Source organism: Durio zibethinus, chromosome 28, assembly GCF_047325235.1.
Source record: "Durio zibethinus cultivar Kanyao isolate XHJ-2024 chromosome 28, ASM4732523v1, whole genome shotgun sequence".
Taxonomy (NCBI): domain Eukaryota; kingdom Viridiplantae; phylum Streptophyta; class Magnoliopsida; order Malvales; family Malvaceae; genus Durio; species Durio zibethinus.
The window spans coordinates 872,506-900,356 of NC_143189.1; the positions used below are offsets into that span (position 1 = coordinate 872,506).

Here is a 27,851-nt window from a genome sequence, read left to right on the forward strand (position 1 = left end):
TTTCCAAGACTCGACTCTTGATTCCCAATCAGAATGTGTTCGTCTTTGTTAGTAGAGGAATGCGGTTTGACTCTAGCATTCCTGTTATAATAAGAGCTCACATTATCTTTAGGTGAGTCTGTCAGGAAACAGTTAATACAATGTATGTAATTAACTTGAAGTTCGCCTCAGCTGAGGTGGAGTAGGGATACTATTGCATTATTGAACAGAAAAATAAGATATCTATTTCAGTCTTCCTCAAATTATTGATTTAATTGATAGGTTATTGTCCAATGCAAGTCCTTTTTTCTGTTGGCATATCAACGCAAGAAGTCTTTGAGTTCAAAGACATTGAGATCATCAGCTAAATTTACGTAAAAAGCTTTCCAAAATCTAATTGAACTTGATCTTATTTTGTCATATATAAAGAGAAACTGAAATGGAAAAGTGTTAAAAACGATTGGCCAGAAACTTGGCTTTTTACCGAACCATAATTAATTGATATCTCTTGTTTGTTCCATTGAAGGGAGGAATTTCATCCCTGCCTAAGGGGAAACAATCTGATTGGTATCTTTTTGCTTCTTACAGAGTCCAGGAACAGGAAGCAGCTTAAGATGCAACCATTTGTTCTTGTTGACGCCGTCTTCTAAGTTCACCCTCAATCACGCTTCGTGCCGCCTCCGCCATCGCCGCTAACTCCTCAGCCTGTTCTGTTGCAGCCTTGATTTCCTCAATTGCTTTCAAACTTGCTTCCAACTTTTGATCTGTCTCATTTTTGCTTGCGTTTATTGCTTCCAGCTCAGCCATTGGGGCATCTATTTTCATCTCTGACATATTTCCAGATTCACCTACTTTCCTTTTCAAAGACTCCAATTCCTCGATGGAGAGTTTTATCTTGCCACTAGATTCCAGATTACCAATTTCCTTTTTGGCAGACAAAACTTGCATTTCATCAAGAGCCTTTTTCTCTGCTGCTTTTGCTTCTTCGGCCTGTTCCAAAGCAAGTTCTAGCTTTTGCTTTACCTCCTTTACCGCTATGTCCACAGCTTCGGCTTCTCTCTTCAGCTCTTCCATATTTTTCTTCATCTCCTTTGCTTCACTTTTTGCATTTTCAATTTCTAATTGTTAGAAGACGTGTTTAGGACTGCTGATGTGGATTCATAAATGTTGCTTAGTTGAATGTTTAAAATTATTCTTGTTTTTTTGGTGTTCGTTATTTTTTGTTATTCATGTTTGTGGTCATGACATAATCTTAAGACCATGATTTTAATGGGTTATTATTAATTAAGCTTTAAATTGTAATGTTTCTGATGCTAAGATATTGTGAAAGTTTTCTTTGCTTTAAAATAACAATATTTGGTATCAAAGCTCTCTTCTTCAGGGATCTGTGTGTGAATTTGATGCGTCATAAAAGTTGAAGCTAGTCTTTCCGCAATTGCTCCAGTGGTGATCGACGGAGACAACTACTAGATTTGGGCAATACATATGGAGACATACTTGAAAGCTTTGGATCTTTGAAAAGCAGTGAAAGAAGACTATGAAATTGCTGCACTTCCAAACAATCCCACCATGGCACAAATTAAAGCGCAGAAAGAAAAGAAGACAAAGAAATCAAAGGCAAAGGCCTACTTGTTCGCTGCATTCTCATCCCTCATCTTCACTTGTATCATGTCTTTGAAGTCAGCAAAAGAGCTATGGGATTATCTCAAGAATGAATATGAAGAAGATGGAAGAATTAAAGGGATGCAAGTCTTAAACTTGATTAAGGAATTTGAACTTCAAAGAATGAAAGATTTCGAGAAGATTAAATATTACTCTTACAAGCTTCTTAGTATTGCAAACAAAGTGAGGCTTCTTGGATCTGAATTTACTGACTCAAGAATTGTAGAAAAAATTCTTGTTACAATACCTGAAAGATATGAAGCAACCATCACTATCTTGAAAAATACCAAGGATCTGTCAAAACTTTCCTTAACAGAATTGCTTAATGCTTTGCAAGCATAAGAACAAAGAAGACTGATGAAGGAGGATACAACAACCGAAAGAGCTTTGGCAGCCAAGCATCAAAACGTGGCCAAAAATTAAAAAAAAAAAAAGAGAAGGATTTTGAAAGAAATAGGGCAAGTATAGCATCAACCAACATAAAAAGAAAGAATGAAAATCAGAAGAAATCTTATCCACCTTGCCAACACTATGGAAAGAAGGGTCATCCTCCATTTAGATGCTGGAGAAGACCTGATGCTAAGTGCACTAAATGTAATCAAATGGGGCATGAAGTTGTTATTTGTAAAAACAAAAATCAACAACATGGTAAAAATGCAAAGATTACTGATCAAGAAGAAGAAGATCACCTATTTGTCACATCATGTTTTTCTGGCATCGAATCAAGTGAGAGTTGGCTTATAGATAGTGGTTGTACTAACTACATGACACATGACAAGGATTTATTCAAAGAACTAAGCAACGCAAACTCATCGAAGGTTTGAATTGGTAATGGCAACTACATAACTGTGAAATGAAAAATGAATAGTTATAATTTCAACTTGTTCAGGTACAAAGTTCATTTTTGATGTTTTGTATGTCCTTGAAATTAATCAAAACTTGTTAAGTGTTGGACAACCAATTGAAAATGGTTATAAAGTTATGTTCGAAGATAAAAGTTGCTTGATTAAAGACGCAGTTAGCCAAGATATTTTCAAAGTAAAAATGAAAGGGAAAAGCTTTGCTTTAAATTTATTAGAGGATGAGCAAATTGCTTTCCCAATCAAAAAAAAATCACTAAAGTATGGCACAAGAGGCTCGGGCATTATCATCATCAGAGGCTGCTGCAAATGAAATCTAAGAAGATGTCAAATGATCTTCCAGAAGTTGATGATTATATTCCAAACTTTAAAGCATGTCAGTTTGGAAAGCAAAGTACCCAAGGTAACATAAAGAACATCAAAGAAGTTACAATTAATTCATACTGACATTGCAGGCCCACAAAGAATTTCTTCTATGAAAGGTAGTCTTTATTATGTTGCATTCATTAATGATTTCACCTGTATATGTTGGATCTTCTTTTTAAAGCACAAGTCAGAGGTGGCTGAAGTCTTCTGGAACTTTAAAGTCAGAGTTGAGAACAAGAGTAGCTGTAGAATTCAAACTCTCAGATCAGACAATGGTAAAGAATACACCTTTGAAACATTCAATCATTTTTGTGAAGAGGTAGGCATCCAACATCAATTAATCACTCCATACACTCCATAACAAAATGGAGTAAGTGAAAGACAAAATAGATTCACATTGGAAATGACATGATGTATGCTACATGAGAAGAACCTGCCAAAGCAATTTTGGGTTGAAGTAGCAAACACTGTTATTTTTTTACAAAACAGGCTTCCCACAAGAATAGTGAAGGATTAGACACCTTTTGAGGCATGGTATGGTTATAAACCATTTATGAATTTCTTTAAAATATTAGGATGTTTGTGCTTTACTCATGTTTCACAAATCAAAAAAGATAAACTAGATAAAAGAGCACTTTCAGGCATCTTCATTGGTTATAGCTCAGTTGCAAAAGCTTATAAAGTTTTTCAGCCACAAACTGAAAAAATTATTATAAGTAGGGATGTGCACTTTATGGAAGATAAATAATGGAACTGAGATGATGCAAAGAAGATGGATCAAATCTCAAAAGAGCCCAAGCTCAAGTTTCTTATGTTAAACACAATAGAATAAAGCATTAGAGACTGGGAGAATGAAATGGTGGATGACAGTCCTATCAGAGGCACAAAACTACTTTTTTATGTTTATAAAAAATGCAATATTACTGTGTGTGAACCTACAGATTATGAAAAAGCCAAGATAGATCAAAATTGGATTATTGCAATAAAAGAGAAGTTGTTCATGATTGAAAGGAATGAAACATTGGAGTTGATTGATCGACCCCAAAACAAAAAAGTAATTAGAGTCAAGTGGGTGTATAGAACCAAGCTTAATGCTGATGGCTCAATCAACAAGTATAAAGCTAGACTCGTGGTCAAAAAATATGCTCAAATACTCGGTGTAGACTACTCAGATACCTTCATACAAGTTGCTAGACTCGACCCATCAGGCTCTTACTCATCGTTGCAGCGTAAAAAAATTGGAAGGTGCACCAATTAGATGTCAAGTCAACGTTCTTAAATGATTTTCTGCAAGAGGAGATTTATGTAGAGCAACCAAAAGGCTATGTAAAGGAAGGAGAAGAAGACAAGATCTATTTTCTTAAAAAGGCACTTTACAGATTGAAGCAACCTTTAAGAGCTTGGTACAGTAGGATTGATGAACATTTGTAGAACTTGGGATTTGCTAAAAACTTATCTGAATCAACATTATATGTTAATCACAATGGAGCTGACATTCTTATCATTTCACTATATGTGGATGACCTACTTGTGATAGGAAACAATCAAGTATTGTGGAAAAGTTTAAGCAAGAGATGATGGAGTTTTTTGAGATAACAGATCTCGAATTGATAACTTTTTTTCTTGGAATGGAAATCAAATAGAATGAACATGAAGTCTTCATCTATCCAAAGAAATATACCAAGGAGATTCTGAAGAAGTTTAAACTCGAAGAATTTAAAGAAATGAGCACACCGATAAACTCAAAGGAAAAGCTCTGTAAAAAAGATAGAGCAGAGAAGATTGATTAGGCATATTTCAGAAGCCTGATTGGTTGCTTGACGTATCTCACAGCAACTCAGCCTAACATTTTAAATGTTGTAAGCATTTTGTTTTAGTTTATGCACTATACAAGCGAATGGCATCCCAAGGTTGCAAAGAAGGTGCTTAGATATGTGAAAGGCACATGTGATTTTGGCATTAAATACATAAGGAGCAAAGAATTCAAGCTGGTTGGTTTCTCATATAATGATTGGGGAGGTTCCATTGATGATATGAAGAGCATTTCAGGCTACTGTTTCACACTTGGTTTTGGTGTTTTCTCATGGAGCTCAAAAAAATAAAAAATTGTAGCTCAATCCACAACTGAAGCAGAGTTTATTGCTGCAACAGCTGCTATTAATCAAGCTTTGTGGCTAAGGAAGATTTTAATTGATAACTTGGAGCAAAAGGAAAGCACAGAGATTTTTGTTGACAACCAAGCTGCTATTGCTATCTCTCAAAATCCTATGTTTCATGCAAAAACTAAGCATTTCAATATTAAATTATTCCTCTTAAAGGAAATATAGAAAGATGGAGCTATTGTTCTTGTCTACTGCAAAACAAAAGATCAGGTTGCAGATGTTTTCACCAAGCCACTGCTAGTTAGCAAGTTTGAATCTCTGAGGACAAAACTTGATGTTTGCAGCTCTTAAAGCAAAGAGGAGTGTTAGAAGACGTGTTTAGAACTGCTGATGTGGATTCATAAATGTTGCTTAGTTGAATGTTTAAAATTATTCATGTTTTTTTGGTGTTGGTTATTTTTTGTTATTCATATTTGTGGTCATAACATAATCTTAGGACCATGATTTTAGTGGGTTGTTATTAATTAAGCTTTAAATTGTAATGTTTCTGATGCTAAGATAATGTGGAAGTTTTTTTTGCTTTAAAATAACAACACTGATGAAAGCTGCTGGAGTCTGAAATCTTGCTCTTTAATGGCATTTTGTTCAGCAACAGATTCCATTTCTGCTTCTTTGGTCTTCATTTCAGTTTGTTGTTTTGTCTTCACCTCTTCCAATCCTAGCCTAATGCAGCTCACTAATGTCCTAAGAGAGCCTTCTTCATCCGCTACTAGTTGCAGTGTTGTTGTAGCTTCATTGAGCTCTGCAGTTACAACTCTCACTGAATCCATTTCCAAAGCATGGACTTTTTTCATCTCTTCTTGCAAGGCTTCAACCTCCGCTGTTGTTTCCATGAGCTTCTCCTCCAGATATTTCGTCAGCTCAGGATCATATGCCTTCCTAGAAGATATCAAATTTTTTTCGGCTTCCTCCTTAGCGCTCTTGTAAGATTTTTGTAGGGCATCTTTCTCTGCCGCAATATTTTCCTCTTCTTGGCAGACTTGTTGGATGGCAAACTTTACTTGCTGAATTGCTTCCTTCATAGCTGAGATTTCTTTTGAAAGATGTCTAACCCTTTCAGAATGCACTTTAGCTGAACACTGCGCTTCTGCTGCATGTTGGAATGCAGCCAATTTTGTTTCCTAGGCTGCATCGAAATCATGACTGATTTTATTGAGCTCTTGCTTTGCGGCATCAAGTTCAGCAGCAACGGTGATATATGGTTCTCTCGCATGGTCCAATTCCATTTTCCTTGCAATATTGCTTTCTTGGTGGCTTTTTGATTTTTGGAGTTCAAGTTGCGTGGCTTGTTCCTTCACTGCTTCTGTAGCTTCAATTGCGGATTGCTTGGATCGGTTACTTTTCGAAGTTTGCTGGCCAAATCCTGCAATGTTCTCTTTGCGCTTTCAAGATCACCATTTCGGCACTTTCCAGCTTTTGCTTAATAGTATTAATTTCTTTCTCAGCCAGGAGAAGCTGCGTCTCCTTGTCTATCACATTCTGGCAAACATCAGGAAAATTATGAGGAGATTACACTTTAAAATAAACTGGCTCAAGTATTGATCAGAAGAGGCAGTATTTATAGGTATATGTCAACAGCTTTTAAAAAAAAAAAACAAAAAAAAAATTATAAAAGCCGGAGGCTGGAGCTGGAGCTGGTGGAATTATATATATTAGGATTAAATTAATTAATTAATTCATCATCATCAGTTGATTATAATTAGTCGACGTTACCTCCGCAGAAAGCCTTGATTTTCTGGGATTACGTCTCTCCTTGGAAACAGCTACTTCCCCGAATAAACTAACAGCAGCTTTGACAGATTGAGACGGTGCTCTGGTATCAATCTCTCCTACCTCTGCCCTTGGTGAACCAGGGGGCTTTGGATGTCTTTCGCTATTTACCCGGCGGAAATTCACCATATTCTCTTTTCAAGATTGGCTTGCGCAAGACTAGTTTGATTGCCATGATCATTGTCATGCATCTGCTAGCATACGGCTTTTCATATGGAAAACAACAACATCATATATACATACTACTCATAAGCTAAATATCAATTGAAAATGCCAAAGAAGAATGAGAAAACTTAAATTCAGATATTCCAGGCCACCACTATAGTAATTAATGCACATGTTAATGGTATGTATATATATATATATATATATTTGCCTATGGTTCATATTTGACTTGAGGATTTCTTTGATGACATATATATATATATATATAACATAGAAAAATAGAATATAGTAGGTATCTGATACAATCATAAACACAAATATATATATATATAACATAGAAAAATAGAATATAGTAAGTATTTAATACAATAATAAACATATGAGATGTAATTGTCCTTTTAAAAGTTTATATGATCGATGATATGTAAAGGTTATTCTGCAAGGCCATGACACGCCTAGTCCCTAAATAGGTCTAGGTGGTGCCAAGGACGTTCCTATTCTCCAACAAAACCAGTAAAAGTAGGTACGACGGACAGGAAAACCAGTCGAATTTTGTATCCCACTAATTATACTTAGCGCAGGTGGCTTAGTTAAGATGGCATTGGCATTGGCATTGGCATTGGTAATGGCGTGCAGTGACCCATAGCGATGAAAATGATTGCAAAGGAAACCTGATGTGGGAACATACAACCCTGAAGACGAAAATGATGTTTGTTGGAAAAGAAAACGGAAGCCTTGAACTTGAAGGTGACGACGCTGGGGGTTTGGTGACAACAAAAGAAAACAGTCCCAAAATGAGAGGCGCAGTTTGGTCTATTATTTTGGAATTCCCAATGTTTTGAACGGTTAAAACTTAAAAACCAAATTAAGGTATTAAATGTTAACCTCAGACTTCGGCCTCAAAAATACAATCCACAGTTTGTTTTTATTGGTATATATTATTGATTGAAAGTTGTTGTTGATCCTTGAAATGAAAGTTGTTGTCCGGCCTCACAAATATAGGCAGCTCTCATTTCTTCCCTAATTAATTTGAGATACTAATATATTTTGTATGAAGTATTAATTCTTTAGGAATTACATCACTTCATCTCTGTTCCAACAACATTCGAAAACATGAACAGTAATATCAACAACATTAATTAGTCTTTTACATAACCTCCAAATCAGCAGGATTGAGCACATGACCTTTGAACGACTTAATTAAATTAATCGGTTGTCTTGTCTCACACATGTTCTTTAAATACAACCAAACCTATACCAGCTTCTGATCCTTCCAACCTGAAATTAAATGCCACCCACAATAACACATGCAACATTTGAACAGCAAATAACCATTTTCCTTGAACCCTGACATCACATTAATTATCACATTAAAAGCAAGCAATTAAATATAATCCAACGAGGCATTTTAATGGACCTTAAGGAAATAATCAAAGATTAGGAAACATTGCTGATAATGATATTTTGTGTTACTTTAAGATTAATTTTGATGAATCCTTGAATCATTCATTTAATTTCCTTTTTTGTCAGTTTTAGTAGTACTACTCCTTTACCATTGAAAACATTACATTTGACCCTCTTCTCTCCATTTTATTAAAACCAATTGCTGAAACGCTTATTCTACAAATTACATTCAGAAAGGATATACTGAACTCCAATTTTGGCTAAAAATATAATCAAGTATTTATAAAAACGACCTTCCATTCCAGCAGAAATAGTTTCAAACCACCTATGTTTTATGATCTTATTATCTAATACAAAGCTGGTACTACTAATCTACACTGGAAACTAGACTAACCTTTAGTTCTATCTCTCCAGACTCAACAGCGCAAAGCCTTAACCAAACACTCTGAACTACTTCACCATTTATACAACTAATACAGCTCTCTCTAACAAGACAATTATCACTGTCAGGTACAACCTTCCTCAATTTCATCTCACCCGAAGAAACTCGGACAACATGGCTCAATCTAGCTGCAGAGACCAGTGGCTGAAGCTTTAGATAAGCATTTCCCATCTTGTCATCAGCCTTGAAACGGTCTTTGTCAAATACTTCCTGTGGAAAAAAATAAAAAAGGCATTTTTCATCAATTCTTTTTGTAAAAATCTATTTTTTACTAACGATGGTATTAGCATCTTCCAAAGTATTTCTTCAGCCACATATAACTATAATAATTTCTTTTTTCAACAAAAAAAAAAAAAAAAAACAATAACATAAGCTACAAGCATAAGCTCTGGCAGATATAATCCGGTCTGCTTTACAAATGAAACCAAAAACAATATAATATTTACTACATGCTGGATGTTGTTACCTGCTTCACATTGAAACTAAGAGAACAGTTGAAAACTATATTAAATAGAAGGTAGTGGAAAGCATGCGAAAATCAACAAGATGACAAAACCTCAATTATATCCTACTATTTAGAGGAATCTCCAGGTAATAAATTTCTCTAATTCTTTACCTTCCATATGGCCTCATAACATTTCAACTCAGCAACATTCAGCAAATATAGATATAACTCTAACAAACACTGGCAAATGGATAAATTTAGGTGTAGGCAGTCGTGGACCATAAAGCAAAAGGTGAACCAAAGCGAATGCTTCAAAAGAAAAGGTAAGGTAAATACATGGCATGCAAATACCAGGATTCTAATCAAACCAACTTGAATAGGATAACTACAGATCAGAATCCTTAAAAACCTGGCAATGGTTAGAACAAATGAAACGTTCAAAAGAATTATAGTTCCTATAATTGTGAACAAAAGTACTGGTTCCTAACTTCCTATCATAGGTTAGGATAAGATAGGCAAACAAATATGTTGAAAAGATACTTTAGAGTACAAATTTCATAAACTTACCAAATGTAGAACTCCAACAGGATCAGTGAGGGAGAAAGTGAGCTCTTCATTCCATACTGGATTGAGGCAACTGTTGATAACCTTAGTCTTTGCCACCTAGAGTGGAAGAGTGGAAGACATAAGTTGGTTCAAAATTTTCATTTGTGAGAGAAAATTATATATATTTATATAAGAAGTAAATGAAACACATAAATCTTGTACAAGCAATCAAAAGCAAAGGAGAGAAAAGATAGTCGGGGGCATAAAAATGCTGCCTGCTTACAGTTGCAAAGCCTTTGTTACAAAAAAAATGGCACTGAAAACATGGTCCATTTTTCTAGAAACAATGGAGAATCCAACTCTCTTTATGGCTGATAAAAACATAAGAGAAAACAGCAAATCAATTTGTCCTATGTGCCCCCTATATTTTCTTTTAACATCAGTTCATAATTCATAAAGCGACATAAACCATTAACTTTTGATGCAGGATAGTGGGATGAACTAAAGAGAGGTAGCATTGCCAATGCAAAACATCAGTGATGCAAATTATATGAGAATTGTAGAATATCATCAATTTTATAGGACAATAAATCAGCAAAAGCAAAACAGTTCACTTGACTGAAGGAAAAATAACAGTCAGTAAAGGACATTGACAAATATGGTAAAAGCAAAATGAAAGGAGGCTAAACAAACCTGATCATCGAGCTTGACTACAACATAAGGATCACTGCTCTTGAAATCCCGGATAACTAACCTTTTACCTTGCACAACTACCACTTTTAGCAGTCCCAACAACTCCCCCATTTTTTTTTAATTATACAGTAGCTGAAACTTTTGAAAAGAAAAAGTCACTGCAAAGAACCGAAATTCCAACCAAGAGAAAAAAAATCCATGAGAAAAATTATTTTGAATTTGACAATGGAATAAGAAATTATCCCAGAAATAAGGAATCCATAATTTGTAGAGAAAGCCAGAGGATAGGCATAGCATAGAGTAGATGATAATGAATTTATGATGATAAAAATCCTTTTTAAGATAGTCCATCTAGACTGCAGACGGCCAAAAAACCAAAAGGAAAGGCAAGGCTATACTATGCTAAAATCGTAAAAAAGACAAGAAGAATTCGTTAAACGTTTAGTTAAAAATGAATTGGGATGGTGATACGTGAGATTGGCTGAAATGAGGAAAACAGACAGAGAAAAGAAACAAACCAATCAAAGATATGCCAATTGCCAAACAGATCCACACACAGAGAGAGAGAGAGAGATGACCTTTTTTTTTGGGCTGTGGAAGGCGACGAAGCTTGTGCTTAAACTTAAATTGCAGACAAGGAAGGCAGGGACAATAAGGGAGACAATACAAGCATGGAAGTGAAAAGAAAAAGAACAACTAACCGACACCCACAGACACAGATATGAAATTATTTTTTCACGTATAAATAAGGTCTTAAACGTGAAAAATGCAGGTGGTGCCTGGTCAGGGTTTTAATTTCCTTATGTCATGGAGTTGACCAGACCAGGTATTCCCTTTGAATTTGTTGTTCATTATTCCAACTGCCGCTAGTGGGTCTTTGACTCTGACTTGCTCTTTACAATACCTTCCGGTTATTGGATTTTCTCTACAAATTTCAAAATCTAATCTTTCATTTCTCTCTGACAAATTATTCATCCAATTCAAACTTTTAATTCTTTATTTCATTTTTGTTTTGGTTTTCAAAAGGCAGCTAATCCTTTAGGCAGGTTTGAGCTGATGAATCCACTGAATACGAGGAGAGACTTCCAAGTCCAAACGTAATCTAATAAGATACTGTTACTGGTACTGATTAAATTGTTTTGGGTGCCTGCCTGCCTACCAGGCCCACTGCCTAAGTGGTGAATGATGCCTGATAGTGCACGACGTTGTCTAATATCTATCGAGTATGACCATTCACACTCATCTGACGGTTGGCAAGCGTTCAATTCAATGACCGATGCTTTCACCCTTGAAGAATGAACAATAAAAATGGAGCCCACATTCACCCCTCCTCCTTGCTCTTTTTTTTTCTTTGTTTATGACCGCGCATTCACACATAAATACTTCAATCGTACCATTTTTGAATTAGACACAATAATACAAACAGTTGGGTGTTGCCACAGCCAACAGCAAGCAGAACATACAATTGTGAAATAATAATCAATTTGATATGGATGTTATATTAGGTGTTGAACCAAATAAACTATCCCCCAAATACAACTGTACATGTGCCCTATCTATCCGTCGCTCATGGCGGTCAAGCTATATTCAACTACACCTTGCAATCTTCTACCATCTACCGGCTACCCCAAGTCACCTACACCATCCATCCATCCATCCATCCATCCTTGCCCCGACTCTGACAAGTGACAAGGACTAATGTTTTCCTCCAAATTGTGGGAATGCCTATAGCACAGTGTTACTTTACAGTACATTTTCTACAAGGCTCTAGTCTAGCCAAGCCATCTTCTTCTGCGATCTTGTTAGGTTCTTTCTGAGCACTTGATCTGACACAGCACCACTTGTTTCCCACTTCTACAGAGGAAGACTGCTATTGAGGTTCAACTCCCTAGAGCACTCGCTTGGACCCTGATTTCCCAACTTTACGCTTCCACTTACTCTGCATTTGATAAATAATAATAATAATTATTATAATTAAAATATAAGACAAAGACGAAACTTTACCAAACACATCGCTAGATGTAATTACAAGGGGCTCATCATCAGAAATCCCTGAATCCACAGCATCTGAAGTCATCGAGGATCCTTTCTGTAATTTCTTCAAAATTGGAGATTTACTCTCAATATGATCACTTTTTTGAGTCTCTTGGGGTTTTGATTCAGTTGCTTTACTAGCAGGATCTCTTGAGTCTTCACTTAATTCATCAGCTGCTTTCTCTTCTAAATGAGATTTCTGTTCCTCATCCACCTTTTTTGCATTTTCTGAAATGCTATCTACATCTTCAGAAAGATTCCCATCAGCATCAGATTTAACTTCAGCCAACTCCTCAGCATTATTCGGGCTTCCCTTTGTGTCTTCTGAACATCTCCCCTGGGAAACTGAAGCCACTTCCTTCTCAGATTCTTCCCTATCCGTTAGGTTCTCATCTACCATTTCGGTGTCTCCTCCTTCAGATTCATCTGGGAAAAAGGACAGCAATATACATTTAAATACATGAAATGAACGGGGAGAGAGAAATAGGGACACAGCATCTCACACTTGTTCCACAAGTTTTCAAGTGATATATCCTAAATGTTACAGAAATAATGTTGCTTTCAAGCATAAAAGAAGTTCATAGAGCAACGTTCAATCTGAATGACATTAAGTTACATCACAGTTCCATTAGATGATACAGAAGTTAATAATGCAGGCTAACTTTCTAGCGCAATGCACATTCTGCAGAAATTAAAACAGCTTAGAGAATAGTTATGAAAATCAATGAACAATACCTGAGTTCATCTTATGACTTTTATTTGCAGCAGTGGATTTCAACTTTGACACATTAGCCTTCTCTTCATCATCAGCTTTAGTTAAGTTACTTTTCAACATGCTCTTTAGAGCCGTCAAGTTTTTCTTTGGAGTTCTTTTCCCCTTACTTCTGCAAATCAAATATCAATTAAATTCACAATCCAATTGAAGGAAAATAGCTTCATTTCAGATAGCTATTACTCACATCTTTACTGAACTCTTATTCTGACGTGAACCATCTGAGCTTTTACTTTTCTGCCCAGGGGACCTGTAAATTGTAAAACAACCAAGTTATCAAGCAACATAAGAGTTTGTTACTATATGTGAGAATAAGCCATCCTCAAAACAAATACCATAATCTGAAAGTGATGTTGCATATGAGTAGCATATCTTTTTCATTCTTTTTTTTTTTTTTTTTGACTAAGTGGATGAAACACACACAACTACACACCAAAGTGAAATTCACAACAGAATTATCTAAAAACTGCATTAGTTGATAGCACATACGCATCCTTCAGAGGGCCCTTGCTGACTTTCAATGAATTTGCCTTCTGTAAAAAGGGCAAGCGAAAGAGATATGAGAGAAACTCACAAATTAAAATGATTTTAGCATTGATAGAAAATGCAAGAAATGAAGTCTTAACCTTTCCAGGCTTGCGGCCTGTGTCAATGAGCTCCCAGCGCTCTCTTTCCAGACGGAGTACTTCCACATCTCCATCATCGTATAATACCTAATAAGAAGAAAAAAAATCATATGATTAATAGTTGGTTCCATGAGGCACATATGTTCACATATGCATTCAAGCAGGGAAAAAGGTGCAGCTTACCACGTGCTTCCTTTTTATAGGGTCATAAGACTTAACTGTACCTTCATAAAACCTGTTGTTTCCAGCGGTAAGATACAATCAGTAGAGTACCTTCATAATTGCATCCTTTTTTAAGAAATATATTTTCTTTAAACAAAATTAGAACCTTAGTAGGTTCATAATAACATCTCTAATTTTCAAACAAGGGACAAAAGGCCACATTGCTGTAGAAGCAGTCATCAAGACTGATGTTATGCAAAATGATATTGCACCTGTTCAAATAGAATAATGCTAACACTTATAACAATGTGGAGTGCAAGTTGAATGGAACAAGAAACTTTACAGAGTAGCATCATGCACAACATATAAATTAATACTCACAGGGAAACTGACAAGTTGACCAAATAAGCACAATGGTTCAAGTACAATACTAGACATAAAATTAAAAATTTAAGCTGCTGTAAGACCAGGACACTGTTTAGAATAAATTTTGGCCCTCAGTAAAACAATAAAAAGGATGAACTTGCAAATCTGACAAGGAGCAAGTTGACATGGCCATATCAGATCTACCAAGAGCACAAACTCATTTTCAGAATTTCAACTGTAACCAAATGAAGCCTCCAGTGAATTCTCAAACGCATGCAGCACAAATCAAGTGGGAATTACAATGAATGAGATAGAGACTGACAATCAATCTATTTCACAGAATGATTCACAGGAATAGTTCTGGACTCTGCTGCAAAGAACAGCAAAAGTTTTGGGGACTCACTGCTTATCCATGGGCCACCATACTTTTATTCTGTAACCAATCAAGTCTGCAATATCGATTCTATCTTCCTTGGTTGTGCACTGAACAAAGGAAACAAAGAAGATCAGATAATGAACAAAGAGCTCAACACTTTGGGAAACCAAGAGGATTAGAACAGTAAAAAAAATTCATTTCTAAATGTGTTAAGAAAACGCTAATAAGACGAACAATGCCACAATATATTTACAAAATGCAGAAGGTAGAATAGATGAATCTATATGTTATGTATCTCTCCTAAATATCAACATCAGAGAGAGAGTGAGAGAAAAGCAGGGTGGGTGCAGAGTGCACTTCCAAATATTGTAACATGAGTAATTCTAGCAAAAGCATTTAAAATTGCATGCAAGCAATGCCAAGACATAAAGAAAGAGGCAGAAAGGGGGTGAGGTTTGGGGGGCAGGTGGGTGGAGATTCCAGAGGCAGAGTGCTGGGAAGCTGCTCAAAGGACACCACCTTATAAATGCCAGCAGGATTTATCTTTCCTTCCTTACTTAGCTGTGAATACCAATGGATTAGCCATTTTGTATTATTTCATACAACAGCATCAACTAGAAAGCTCCACAGTGTTAATTAAAGAGATGTGAAAACAATGACCTTTGCTAATCCTGCAATGCTCCTCCTCTTCTGCTTCTTGCTAAATCCAGCTGCAGACTTGGTGGCGTCTAACTCCTGCATGAGATATAAAACAGATTCACAACAGTGAGAATCATGAGAACATTAAATGTGTTCATCCCGGACAGCAAATTAAACCAAGTCAAAAAACACCTCCAGATTTTCATCATCAGCTTCATCTTTTGCCTCGTCACCCTGACCCCAATCAGAGCCTTCGCCTTTGCCTTTACCTTTTGATGACATGCTACTTTTCTTCTGAATGCGTGACACCAAGTAGTCCAATTCATTATTCACCTTCCATTTTTGGAGTGGCACTTTATCTGTTGAATCCTGAAGTTTATCTATGTCCATTTCTGTAGATTGAAATGACAAATCTTTAACTTCATGCCAATCATCTCCTGAATCTCTTGAAGGGACCTTAGAAGCACTTTTTGAAATTTTGAAAGCACCATGAGCAGACGATGACCTCCTGCGTTTAGGCACTGGGACAGAAGCAGCACCACTGACTTTTCTCTTTTTACCTTTCTGATGCTCCTCCAATTTTGCTTTCTTGGTAGGAAAATGTTTATGACCATTGCTTGATTCGAACTTACTGGCCATCCCTAGACTATCCAAATTTATTTCCCTCACCATTTTCAAAATATCAACATCATTTTCAGCATCTTTTGCTGCTGCTGAGATAGACTTGTTCTTTTTTGCCCTTCCATCCTTGGCTCCTTTAGATTTTAATTGCTTAATCATTTTACTGAGAGGCACTTCATTTCCATCTATTTCGCTGTCTTTGAGAGCCTCTTCCTTGGCAGTCTCTGTATGAACCTAATGTGTGGTCAACAGAGAAGGAAAAGTTAGTAAACAATGTAACACTAAATACAACATATAGTACTCGATAGATAAATGAAAGGGAATATATATCATACCGTTCCATCGCATTCCAACTTTAGGGACTCAAAGTAAGACAGGACACTCTCATCAGCTAACCATGTTTGCCTTTCGCCAACCTATCAAAAACATGCAAGAGCCATAATCAACAATATTGTACTAAAAATATAGCCCAAGTATGTTGCAAATGAAGAAACACATGAATGTCACTGGCACCACGTGATTGCACGGTTGAAGCATAAAACCTGCTTGCACTGGGTTCATATTATTGACAAGTGGATTAACCACATATAAAACAGGGTGTTATACACATTACTGAATAAATAGCTGACATCCAGTCTCTCAAGGTAATAGTTGTACATGTAAAAGTGCTACCATTAGGAACAGTTTTTCCTATCACTGCCCAATTGCATTGAGAGCTTCAGATAATTTGACACTGCATATTCCCCAAGAGAAAGCACCAAATATGGGACAAAATGAGAAAAATAGAATTAAAGTCTTACCAAGGAATCTTCACCTTCTTTTCTTTCATATGGTTTGTAAAGGAGTGAAGGTAGAGAGACTGACTGTATAAGCCCTTGGAAGTCTTCCTCCTTATAGGCTAGGCGCTTCATGATGGAAAGTCCAAGGTCACAGAGAGCATGTGAATTCTGAAGAAATAAATATTATTCAAATCAGCATCTTTGTTTTTAAGAAGGGGGCTTTAACTTTCTCGTTATCAAGAGAGGCAGAACTGTTAACCTATCAACTAGTTATACAAAGAATAGTAAAAATTGGCTAACAGTAATTATTAATATAAAAATAAACTTCTCACTGAACCTTCGATTTTGTCACATCAACGATGTCTTCAGAGTGCTTGATACTCTTAAAGAAAGAAAATATCACAGAAATACTCTCCTTCTCCTTGTTGGCACCAGCTTCTGACTTGGCATCTTCATCTTTATTCACCAACATAGAAATAGCAAAGTACAATTGCCTGAAAAATACAGAATATACAAAGAGTTCAATGAATATAAACATTCTCAATTAATACAAAGTACCAAGTAATTATTTCTACCAACAACAAAAATCCAATCATTTAGAATAGTTTAACCCCAACAGTACAAAATCTATGATATTAGGTTGCAGCAATGAGAGCAATAGCATACCAAAGGCTGCTCAAAAACGGTGGCAACTGGCAAGAGATAAAATTTAGGATTGAGGATTCATAACAACAGGCAATATAAAGTCAGCTAGTCAATCAGAATATAGATATAAAAAGTTGATTACGTCTTTAATTTAATTTTATTTTTGGTGAATATTACCTCTTTTATTTTTAATCTTCTTAGTTTAATTCAAAAGTCTATAACCAAACGCAGTTAAATTTGAGGTTTTCTATAACCCTATTTTCAGGTTGGGCCTCACAACCTGATGCCAATTAGCTTCACATATGATCCCTTAGCATGGTAAAGAGCTCAAGTTGTTAGTTATCCATTGGTTCAAAGTCAGATGTCTTGGTTGAAGAGGCCACTCTTCAACACAAGGTCCAATAAACCCCCAAAATTAACCAATGTGAGATAACACCATTTATACCATAACAACTGAAATCATATCTCAAAGCAAATTCTGAAGACAGATTAAAGGAAATGCATATACCGGTATATTAATTCAAATGCTTTGACATCCTTGCATTCATCTGTGTTGGGACATGAATGATGAGCAAGAGCATGGACCAAATAAGGCAGGATGTATTCGGGATATGATGTTGAGGAATTTGTATCAGATTGTATAGCAACCTGCCGAGCTTTTGCCTGCTGATACATTTGAAAGATGTCGGCTAAATTCTGTTTTTCCTGCCATTTCAAACACAACAGAAAAAAAAACAGCAAAATTCACAAATCGTGTCATAATGGAATCACAAAATACAATGGACACAAAACTACACTAAACAAATCAAGTTCAGCATGAAAACCTCATCAAACTCAAGAGGTTTTGATCCAGGTATGTTAAATAAGAAAGCACAAGCATATTTTGCATCCAAGAGCCGATCCCTTATATATTGATGAACTTTGCTGAGGAATATTTTCTTACCCTGAGGGAAAGAGATCTAGAAAACCAGAAAAGAACAGAAGAAAAAGGAAAAGTGAACAAGAAAAGTTGAAGAAAACAAGATCAATAATCTATATTTCATAAATTATTTCACCTCTGGGGTCCTCAAGGTTAAATAGAAGACGTCAACAGGAATCTTATGATCCCAGTTCCGTGCCAGACGAAGAACTCCCTTGGCTGCAGCAAGCCTTAAATGGGCCTTATCAACTGAACTGTAAGACAGTTAAAACTTGTGCGTGAAATTTAAGCTTCAACAAGCACACATTCCAACCAATTGAGTAAAATCAACAAAGATATTCAATACAACAACAACAACAAACTAAGCCTTATATCCCATAACTCTGGGGACGGCTGTGTGAAAGGCCAAAAAAAAAAGGAATCATGTTAGGTCGTAATTTTGAATCTTCTTTCACCACTCAACAAAGATATTCAATAGCTACACAAAATATTAATAAGAGAGAGAGAGAGAGAGAGAAAGAGAAGCATCCCGACGTGAGCTATAGTACCTTGATTCTATATCTTCAGATATTTCACCAAAAGAAAGTATGTTTCTAAGGAGTCCTAGAAGGTCATCGATAGCAGGACGAAGGTGTGCATCTTTAACAGGCAAGTAGCTTTTAACCAATGTCTTTATCCCAAATACCTGAGGCACAAAAACAATAGAACAGGATGAGAGATCCATCATAAAAAATTTATAAAAACAAAAAAGCCTTGTAAATCAAAAACTGAAACCTGGATGTTCTGTGAGATACTTATAATAATGAAATCGCTTTTTCTGAAATGAAAATACATAACAAAATTACAACAATCCACAACCTTCAACAGACAAAGTTCACTTTTGTCATCCCAACATTCTTTTGCACTGCAATCTGCTTTCTGAAGCAATGAAGAAGATTTATGCATGAAAATTAATAAATATGTCACAGAAAATAATATAAGAATATAATGCATCTCACATGGCATACATTACTGCATCTCAAAATTTTGCTTTTAATAAATTCTTCAATTTCACTCTCTCTAGTTTCAAAAACAGGCATTGCAGTCTCAGCAATACATCCCAAAGACTGAAGTACCGCTGGTAAATGTGTCTTTTCCTCCAGCATGTCCACAAGCCTCTGCAAATTGAGCAAAGAAACTGCAGGTTAGGCAAATATATCAAGAACATGCTATTTATACATTTTTTCTAGAATTCAAACATTTCAAATATATAACTACTGATGCATGAAGTATTCTGTAACCTTATATAAAACAGAGAGGGACTTGAGCCCATCATCCTTTGTAATTGCTGCTAGTGCATGCACTGCATACTTGGCTTGTCTTCGACTACCTTCTAAACAAAGCCTCTCCAATATAAGATCAATTGACCTGCAAACAACCATTAGGAAGATAGTAAGAATATGGGTAAAGAACTAACTCCAACAAGTCAAGCATTCCAAAGTTGCACCTTGATGAAACCGCAAGTTGTTCTCGGATGGTACCACCAGCCTTAGCCAAAACATGCAAAATGCCTTCTTTTATTATTTCATTGTCATCTTTCAGAAAATTAATCAGCTCTTCTTCAGCTCCACCCAATAGCAATGGACTAAGGCGCGCAAGAATCTGAAAAGCCACCAAGAGACATTTAAAAACATAACTTGAATACGTTTCTAAGAGAAAAAGAACATAAACAACTTCATAGGACCTATTATTGAAGACATTAACATTGCAAACTCTTAATAACATTGTAAACGGGAGCATAGGAAAAGACAGACACTCAAAAAAGCAAAGACCGCACACATATGCACAAGTGGACTTGCTTGCACCCAGAAAAACAAGTTTCATAGAGATACCAATTATTACCACTAGTATATTCATGCAAGATTGAATGTATTTTGTATTTCCAGCAGACTTCCGTACAGTAGCCTCCACAAGGATTTCTTTCACATGCTCCTTGTTAAAAAGTAAATAAGAACACTTCAGAGAGAGCGTACTGAGAAAATCATAGAGTCGGTGCCTCTCACCAAGTATTTTAAGCAAATCATCCTGCCAAGTACGAAGATATACAATAGATAAATTGAACAAAGAGAAAAATTAAAAATTACAAAGCTAGATTCCAAGTGTCAAACTACTCGTCACAATTCATTTTTCCCCCCAAATCAAAAAGTTCAACTACAAGCTACATCGCTGACAAGAACATAAACCTCAACGTAGGCTATAAGAAAGGGCAGCCACCATTATTGGGTGGGAGCAAAAGTTGACTTCATCATTAAAGTACCCATCCAGTCAATTTTCAAAGATACAGATAGGATAGAAGCTACCATTTAACAACAATATTAACACGGAGAGGCTACAGACAATGCTTTATTGAAAAGCGTCATCAGAGGCAGTGGGAGAAGCAATAGATTCTTTATTCTTACTTTTTTTCCTTGGGAAAATAAAATTGCAGTAGTAACCATGGTTGGGAGATAATCTTTTTTGACCAGTCACATTAAGGGGATCTGCACACTTCAGATGCATCAAAGGATGGTAACTAAAGTTGTCAATTAGTTATGGTGGCAATTATGGCACCAGAAGGTTATTGCAGGTCATAATAGACAGCAGCATCTGCTTGTAGCCACTTGAGGAATGATGGCAGTCATAGCATAAGTAACAATGATGCTAGAGGGATGGCCAGAAAAGAAGATACAGACACTTAAGTAACAAAAGCAGTGAAGGTGAAGTATTTAGTTTGCTTTTACATTTTCTTCTTTCATATTTTGTTAGTTAGACTTCCTAGGTAGAAAATCCTATAAACTTTTCTATTTACCCTTTAATATATAAGTTCCAAGTTTCCATAAGTGGATTTGGTGTGATATATCATGCCTACTTAAAGGGGTTCAAAATGCAAAGACACTCTCCGCAACATCCCATTTACTTTGCTTTTGTCAATATCTTGCAACCTACCCGACCAATAGAAGCTTGATGGAAGCTGGTATTTGGATCCAGTAGATTCATTAGAATCTTCCAAATGTTAGCATCTTTCAACTGATCAAGAATCTGAAAACTCTCTTCAGCCTTCGCAGGATCAGAAAAAGAGCGGGACATGATTCGGAAGCCAAATAAAAATTTTTTTTGTATTTCAGGAGCATCACTATCCTGCATTGGAGTAAAAACCAGTTAATTAAGCTTGACAGGGTTCATTGAAATTTAACTTCTGCTCCTTAGGATACTATTTCATCATTCAACACTTCAAACCTGATGCATCTGCCTTAGAGAGAGATACCTCTGCATCTCTTGCTGTAACCTGCAATCCAACAGGAAATCCCCTGAAAATCAGTTTACAATCCATTAAACACACAATTGAAAAGGGAAAGTTACTAGAAAGCCATATACCAAAGCATTTACAAGATACCTTTGCTTCTGCTCCAGCATCTTCTCAAGTGCCTTGACCTCAATTTTGTCAAAACCTGAGAAAACTCTTATCCAACATTTAACTTTATCTCTGATTGAGAATTCAGCGGGAAAGAGGGATCCACATAAAACAGATTCAATCGTATCTGACCTGCAGGGCAGATCTACATGTTACAAATGCTATGATTATGCCAGACCAGACACACACAACAAAGAGACATCGTAGAAAACACTTTAAATCTTCTATTCAAGCATTTTACTAATAGGAAAAAAATTTCACTAAGTTTCTAATAAAAATAATTTAATGGATTACTAATTCATCCTAATAACTACTTGCACAAACAGTCAAGAAAAAACAATAAATAATTAAGAGAAGGCAATTTATACAAACAGGATTTTCAGTTTCTTTTTCATGGCTTTGATTGAAGATATTATTTGGCAAAGATTAATGAGGAGTTGAAGATATAGCATACCTCCAAAGCTAAGCTTATATAATCCCTTATTACATCTACCAATCTTTCCTAATATTTGAGAGATCTAAATGTATTAACCAAACTTTGAATAATAAGGAAACACAAAGATAGATAATGAGATAAATTTTAAACAAGTGCAAAATTAATCATTGGTTGCAAGATATCTAAAATGACTTGCCTAAAATCTTTGTCATAAAAACACCTAAAAATCCTCCCAGGTATCCAATCAAATTCATTGGGATTGATTAAGCCATCAGAGCAGCTACCACAATAAACTCTGAATATCTCAGCCAGCCTTTCCATAGTATATTTTTTAACAAGCAGCTGTAAATTCAAAACAAAATAAAAAGTTAAATGCCATAGATAATGATCACTGGATACGGAAGGGATAACAAAAGCAGTCAAAGAAGTACAGGAAAAACGAACATACAGATTTGTCCCGAAGACGCTCTGCAACTAGTTTTACAGTCTCAACTGGAATGGAAACAAGAGAATGACAAGCAACATCACAAATTACAGCCACAACTTGCTTTCGAACATTTTCATCATAGTCTAACAGCCGATCACAGAGGGCAGCTAGAAAATGTAGAACAAGATCAAAATTAGCAAATTAACACTCAAATAAATATGTAAACAACCAAAAGAAACTTACAGATAATTTGAGGAGCTTCAGGCCTCAAGGTATCTGACAACAGACAGCTCTTAACATGTTCAAGGACAGACATTCGAACTCCAACAACTCTATCAGTCAGCCTTTTCAAAAATTCCGAAAATATTGGCTGAAATGCTTCACATATAGTAGAGCCAGGCAGAGCAAAGATGTCTCCAACCAATCTCACAGCTCTCAAACGAGTGTCTAATTGATCAGTCTGCAGATATTGGAACTTACACACCTCAGAAAATTTTCATCAGCATCAACAATCTTTGAACTCATCTTCCCAACATAAGATTAAAACTATGACTAATCAATAATAGAAATGCAAAGTCCCCCATTACAGCAAAAGCTGAACCTAAACTCTCCAGAACTACAAACATTTCATCCCCAAAAGCATTATAAGATTTATTTTAGAATATAAAGAATCCTCTAAATATCAAAGAAATTTGGCTTAACGTGGAAAACAAAACCTAAACCAGTTAAGTAATTAGCAAAATGAAAAAAGAATGATTTTTAATATGTTCATACCAACAGCTCTCCTGTGAGGTATGGGACAACTCCTGATAGTATATGAGGAGCACAATGATAAACATCATAGATAACTTCATGGTAGTCAATTTCACTATTTACTAACTGATTATCTCCGGACATGAATGATATAAGAAACTGTTTTATGCCAGCTTCAAGTTTTGCTGAACACTGCTCTATGACATTCATAGCAAGTCCCCTTGCAGCTGGAGTAAAATCCTGAGATTACAGATTCCAGAAATAAATTCCCTTCCAATTAAGAATTATAGCTTCTAAGGAATGCAAAAAGGCAGCCACATAATTTGTAAGCAGTAAGCAGATAGCATACAAGAAATTCTTACACTTCTATTACGACCCAATGCAGACAATATAACAAGTAAAAGATCATCTCGAATATCTTCACTCTCTTCTAACACGACGATCATGATTGTTTGCATAGATGATAAAACACTTTCTGGATGATCATCCCTGCAAAATGTAGTAAAAATCATTCTTTCAGTCCACGATAATTAAAAAATATAATGAAAAAAGCTATAAACAACCTGCAGATTCTTACTGTAAACACAATTTAAGGGGAGATGAAACTTTCACGCACCAACCCAACCAGAAGACAGACATGCATATATAGATGCATTATTCTATGGTAAAGATACATCCAAGAACTAAGAGGTTGACGGCATATCTTGGTCATCACAATGAAGTGAAACACTAAGAACAATATCATATTTTACCATACAGCCATTTCAAATTTCTACCATTCAAAATTAATTAAAGTATTCATGTTGCATGCAACACAAAACTTTTTGGTAAATAGAAGCAATGAGTAAATGATACCCTCAATAGAAGCACTTTCATCAAAACAGTAAATAAATAAATAATGGAATAAAACACACCTGACAACAGCAAAAAATGTACTGAACATTTCATTCACCAGATCATCACAATCAAGATCCAGCATCACAACACATGATCTATATTTCGCAAGAGTCTCCAAAATGACAACTCTCCTTCCAAATGATGGACCACTGGTATCGCTTAATCCATTGAAAGTTCCAACAATCAAGTGAAAAATATCCTGAAAGCATGCCACATATCAATCACACAGGAGTTCAGTTGAAAATTTATTAGTTTTTAAAAAAAATCAAGACCACAAACAGTCAACCTCCACGAAAGAAAAGCACCTTTAGAACATCATCACTATAAGGCGCTTCAGGCGCAGTTATCCGAGTTATCTCACAAATACAGGTTGCAACTAGAAGTTTGGCATCCCTATCTTGATGCTTCAGCAGTTCTGGCCTAACAATTGCATTAAGCAAAGGCTGCATTGATTCCATTATCGATGATGGTGGAGACTGATCAAGCTCAGAAAGGCATGTGGCAGCTTGCTGCAGGTTAGAGGACAAAATATTCACAATATATACTAAATAACCAAATTAAAAGTCTGCATTTGACTTTGATATACATATAATACAAAAATTAGCAAGTGCATGTATCAAACAAGATGTACAAGTATTATGAAACAGCACATATTACCACACACCCATTTGTCTTGGCACATAGGTCCAATGCCAGATATGTGTCAGTAACATGATAAAGAATGATATGTGAAATATCAATAAAATAGGCAAATAATGAAAGAAAGCAGAGAAAAACAGCTTTACAACCATTGAGAACATTTGGATGATTTTAGCAAAAAGAAGCCTCTATATTACACCATAGTTTAGAATAAGTGTCTAGCCCACACAGTCTCAGGCCAGATGGAAACAATGAGCCACACAGTTTACAATGGGTGAGCTAGAATCAACCTAAATAGTTGGTGGATTCAGAAGAATTATAGGGTTTTTAACATACCCAACCTCCCAATGAAAGAGGAAAAAGAAAAAAGAATGATGGAAGAACTTGTGCAGTTTTTAGGTAACAGCAAAAGGTAATCTATCAGCCATAATAGCCTAAAATATTAAATTGAGCAGTCCAATAAGATTCATTTTTATTTATAATAGACTTCAAACTAAAGATAAACTCTATTTCTACATACTCCTCAGTAAGCACAGGTACTGGTTTCTTTACAACATCGTTACATACCAATACATGTTTAGCCGCTATCATAGTCATGCCTTTAAAAAAGTTTTGGAAAAATCAAATGCAGAACCCATGGTCCAAACAAACTCAAGGATGAAAATATATTCATTTTCCATTTAATCACCAGTAAATTTGAGTCAACAAACATAAAAGAACTACCATTACTTTCACACAAAACAAGATGCCTTTTCATCTCATTAACAAAATAATAGGTTCACCATTAGAGATCTCAAGCACCTGCCAGCATGCACTACAAAAATAAAACCAATTCATATTCAATAAAATCACTCTGCCCTATGTTCGGTTAAGTTGAGAAATCCTTTAATAGTTATTTGCCAATGCTTTGAGTAACCTAACTACTTCATTGTCAGGCATTTGTTTTATCAAAGGAAACTTAATCAATCATTCATAAATGAAAGGAAGGACAAATTGATTGTTTAGTCATAAGCAAAGTAGAGCAATGGGCACTCCATTATGAAAAAGTAATTCAACGTAAGTAGAAAAAAGGGAAAGAGGGAGGGACGGTAAAACAAAATTTTACATGGGTTGACATCATTAAAAATTAGTTAGCTTCTACAGAGAATTGTAAGGATATAAACCTCAATCTAACAGAATGGAGAAAGTTGATTAGAGTAGCCAATCCCAACTAATTCTGAATTAGGTTGAATTCTTTTAAAGATTGATTATGTGCACCACAATACCCCTTAACGCCCTTCTCAAACCACAATAGCAATTCCAAACTAAGACCAGACCCATAGGGTACAAAACCTGTTATGGAAAACGAGGGGGTGTAATCCATGAAAGGGAACCCAAAACCAAAGATTTGTGGCATACTGATGTTCTTGAAGTGTGGAACAGGTTATCTATTATCTTCGTGCATGGGTAACATTTAAGGGCTCTGTTATTACATTTGTTGCACATGTTATGGTGCACAATTCAGATTCCAACTTGAAGAGCAAAAAGTCAAACACAGTCCAGGTCTCCAGGCATAGCACATTGCTGCTGATTTAGGCCCTGATTCACTACCTAGGAGAACCATAACATGTTTGGAGACAAAACAACTTCATCCTAATCCGATTACCAATAGCTTGAATTTAATCAAAAAACGGCTGCCCAAAATATATAATATATCATATAGCAAATAAGCACATGAAATACAAGTAGAAAACTCAAGTTAGCTTCAATTAAGTGGAAAACATGTAACTCAGATGAAACCTCGTGAATTGTAGAAATAACCATAATTCAACCAAATTTGTTGAAACTCGCAACCAATTACAAACAAACTTCCTCTGAGAAAGCTAATTCGTGAAAGCACCCTTAAAACCTAAAATACTAGGGAAAGAAAACGCTTAGTTTAAATTAACCCTAGGGGAACTAGGAAGCTCAGTCGAATTAAGTAATTAAATTGAAGGCCAAACAGAACTCCACGAAGAAAAGGGCAGTTGAGGTTTAATTCGTTTTCTCTACTTTCCGTAGCTCTCCAGGCGAGCATGTTAAACAGAGACGACTAATGGAAAATATGCAGTGTAGTAGTATTTTTTTTTTCTTTTGTTAAGAACGAAAAAGAAAAGCCTAAATTACCCGTAAAAGAAAAAAGGAAGAAATTAGGAAGAATGCGTGCCTTTAAGAGCTTGAGAAGAGCGTCCTTGGTGGCGGGAGGAGACTCCAGCTTGGATCCCACCTCCTTGAGCTGCTGTTCCACCTTCTGTGCCATTCCTATTCCTATTTTCTATTCACAAGGCAATTCGCTCGCTCAGCTCATGGACTCGCTCACTCGATAAGAAAGAGAGAAGGAAAAAGAAAAGGGGTTTTGGCTGTTTGGACTTTGGTTTTCCTGGTTCTGGGTTTCGTTTCTTTTCTGGGGGTGGGGTTGTGGTCTTTCGATTCGAACACGGACCCCAAATGAGCTCTAAATGCAACTTAAATTCCCCCCAAATGCTGACTCCATCTTCTCTCGTTTTCTATGTGCTCCGCTCCTATCCTTTGAATTTTTTATTTCCTTTCTTTCGAGTTTATTTCACTCCCTAGTCCTTTCTTTTTATTTCATTTACCATTCTACCTCTCTAATTTTACATTTACGTAATACACATGGATACATGGAAACGTGAATCTAGTTTGTCGATATACAATAATTTTTAAATAGAGACTTTGAAAACTTACCATGTATTTTAGATTTGAAATATTATTTGTATATTAAATTCCAAGTAAAACTTTGGCACAATATAATTATCAAATGATTAATTCTTTACCTATAATTGATATCATCCAGTAC

General features: G+C 35.8%; 2 protein-coding genes and 1 pseudogene across 26 annotated transcripts; all 3 read right to left on the reverse strand.

The window, feature by feature from the left end:
• Positions 1-515: 515 nt before the first annotated feature.
• LOC111281137 (WEB family protein At1g12150-like) lies at positions 516-7,105 on the reverse strand (annotated as a pseudogene). The gene is made up of 4 exons (XR_016335119.1): positions 6,743-7,105; positions 5,608-6,508; positions 4,549-4,573; positions 516-1,097 (listed from the first exon to the last, which is right to left on the reverse strand). The product of XR_016335119.1 is annotated as a WEB family protein At1g12150-like (transcript).
• A 1,040-nt stretch (positions 7,106-8,145) lies between these two features.
• Positions 8,146-11,209, reverse strand: LOC111280422 (Calcium-dependent lipid-binding (CaLB domain) family protein). Of its 3 annotated transcripts, none has more exons than XM_089757337.1 (5): positions 11,073-11,205; positions 10,495-10,626; positions 9,823-9,918; positions 8,763-9,020; positions 8,146-8,311 (listed from the first exon to the last, which is right to left on the reverse strand). In XM_089757337.1, the coding sequence occupies exons 2-5, from the start codon at positions 10,603-10,605 to the stop codon at positions 8,249-8,251; spliced, it is 528 nt and encodes a 175-aa protein (XP_089613463.1). In that variant the 5' UTR covers positions 10,606-10,626; positions 11,073-11,205; the 3' UTR covers positions 8,146-8,248. The 3 variants fall into 3 exon arrangements, with proteins under 3 accessions (XP_089613463.1, XP_089613462.1, XP_089613461.1); XM_089757336.1 differs by having other exon boundaries at positions 8,148-8,311; positions 10,495-10,652; positions 11,013-11,154; XM_089757335.1 differs by having other exon boundaries at positions 8,150-8,311; positions 10,495-10,652; positions 11,073-11,209.
• A 750-nt stretch (positions 11,210-11,959) lies between these two features.
• On the reverse strand, positions 11,960-27,472 carry LOC111280421 (binding protein). Of its 22 annotated transcripts, none has more exons than XM_089757323.1 (33): positions 27,201-27,472; positions 24,682-24,885; positions 24,394-24,575; positions 23,842-23,968; positions 23,501-23,719; positions 22,970-23,186; positions 22,748-22,893; positions 22,496-22,641; positions 21,846-21,995; positions 21,689-21,737; positions 21,398-21,589; positions 20,315-20,497; positions 19,920-20,074; positions 19,714-19,840; positions 19,441-19,590; positions 19,292-19,351; positions 18,982-19,118; positions 18,570-18,687; positions 18,339-18,473; positions 18,023-18,219; positions 17,207-17,363; positions 16,891-17,037; positions 16,426-16,506; positions 15,662-16,324; positions 15,491-15,565; positions 14,858-14,937; positions 14,110-14,161; positions 13,927-14,013; positions 13,790-13,833; positions 13,488-13,550; positions 13,264-13,409; positions 12,524-12,954; positions 11,960-12,433 (listed from the first exon to the last, which is right to left on the reverse strand). In XM_089757323.1, the coding sequence occupies exons 1-33, from the start codon at positions 27,291-27,293 to the stop codon at positions 12,383-12,385; spliced, it is 5,064 nt and encodes a 1,687-aa protein (XP_089613449.1). In that variant the 5' UTR covers positions 27,294-27,472; the 3' UTR covers positions 11,960-12,382. The 22 variants fall into 22 exon arrangements, 20 of the variants coding, with proteins under 20 accessions (XP_089613449.1, XP_022723522.2, XP_089613447.1 ...); XM_022867787.2 differs by having other exon boundaries at positions 13,264-13,412; XM_089757321.1 differs by having other exon boundaries at positions 13,264-13,412; positions 19,208-19,351.
• Between the last annotated feature and the right edge of the window lie 379 nt (positions 27,473-27,851).

What these genes read in the sequence shown, in the direction of transcription:
- LOC111280422 (XM_089757337.1), bottom strand. Translation starts at nt 10,605, where the DNA reads ATGGGGGAGTTGTTGGGACTGCTAAAAGTGGTAGTTGTGCAAGGTAAA. An exon ending in TAGTCAAGCTCGATGATCAG is followed by an intron (nt 9,919 to 10,494) that starts GTTTGTTTAGCC and finishes CTTCCACTCTAG; the next exon opens with GTGGCAAAGACTAAGGTTAT. An exon ending in CTGGAGAGATAGAACTAAAG is followed by an intron (nt 8,312 to 8,762) that starts GTTAGTCTAGTT and finishes ATGTGATGTCAG; the next exon opens with GGTTCAAGGAAAATGGTTAT.
- LOC111280421 (XM_089757318.1), bottom strand. Translation starts at nt 27,293, where the DNA reads ATGGCACAGAAGGTGGAACAGCAGCTCAAGGAGGTGGGATCCAAGCTG. An exon ending in GTATCTCACAGAACATCCAG is followed by an intron (nt 19,119 to 19,207) that starts GTTTCAGTTTTT and finishes TTTGTGCCTCAG; the next exon opens with GTATTTGGGATAAAGACATT. An exon ending in TTGATGTGACAAAATCGAAG is followed by an intron (nt 17,038 to 17,206) that starts GTTCAGTGAGAA and finishes TTATTTCTTCAG; the next exon opens with AATTCACATGCTCTCTGTGA.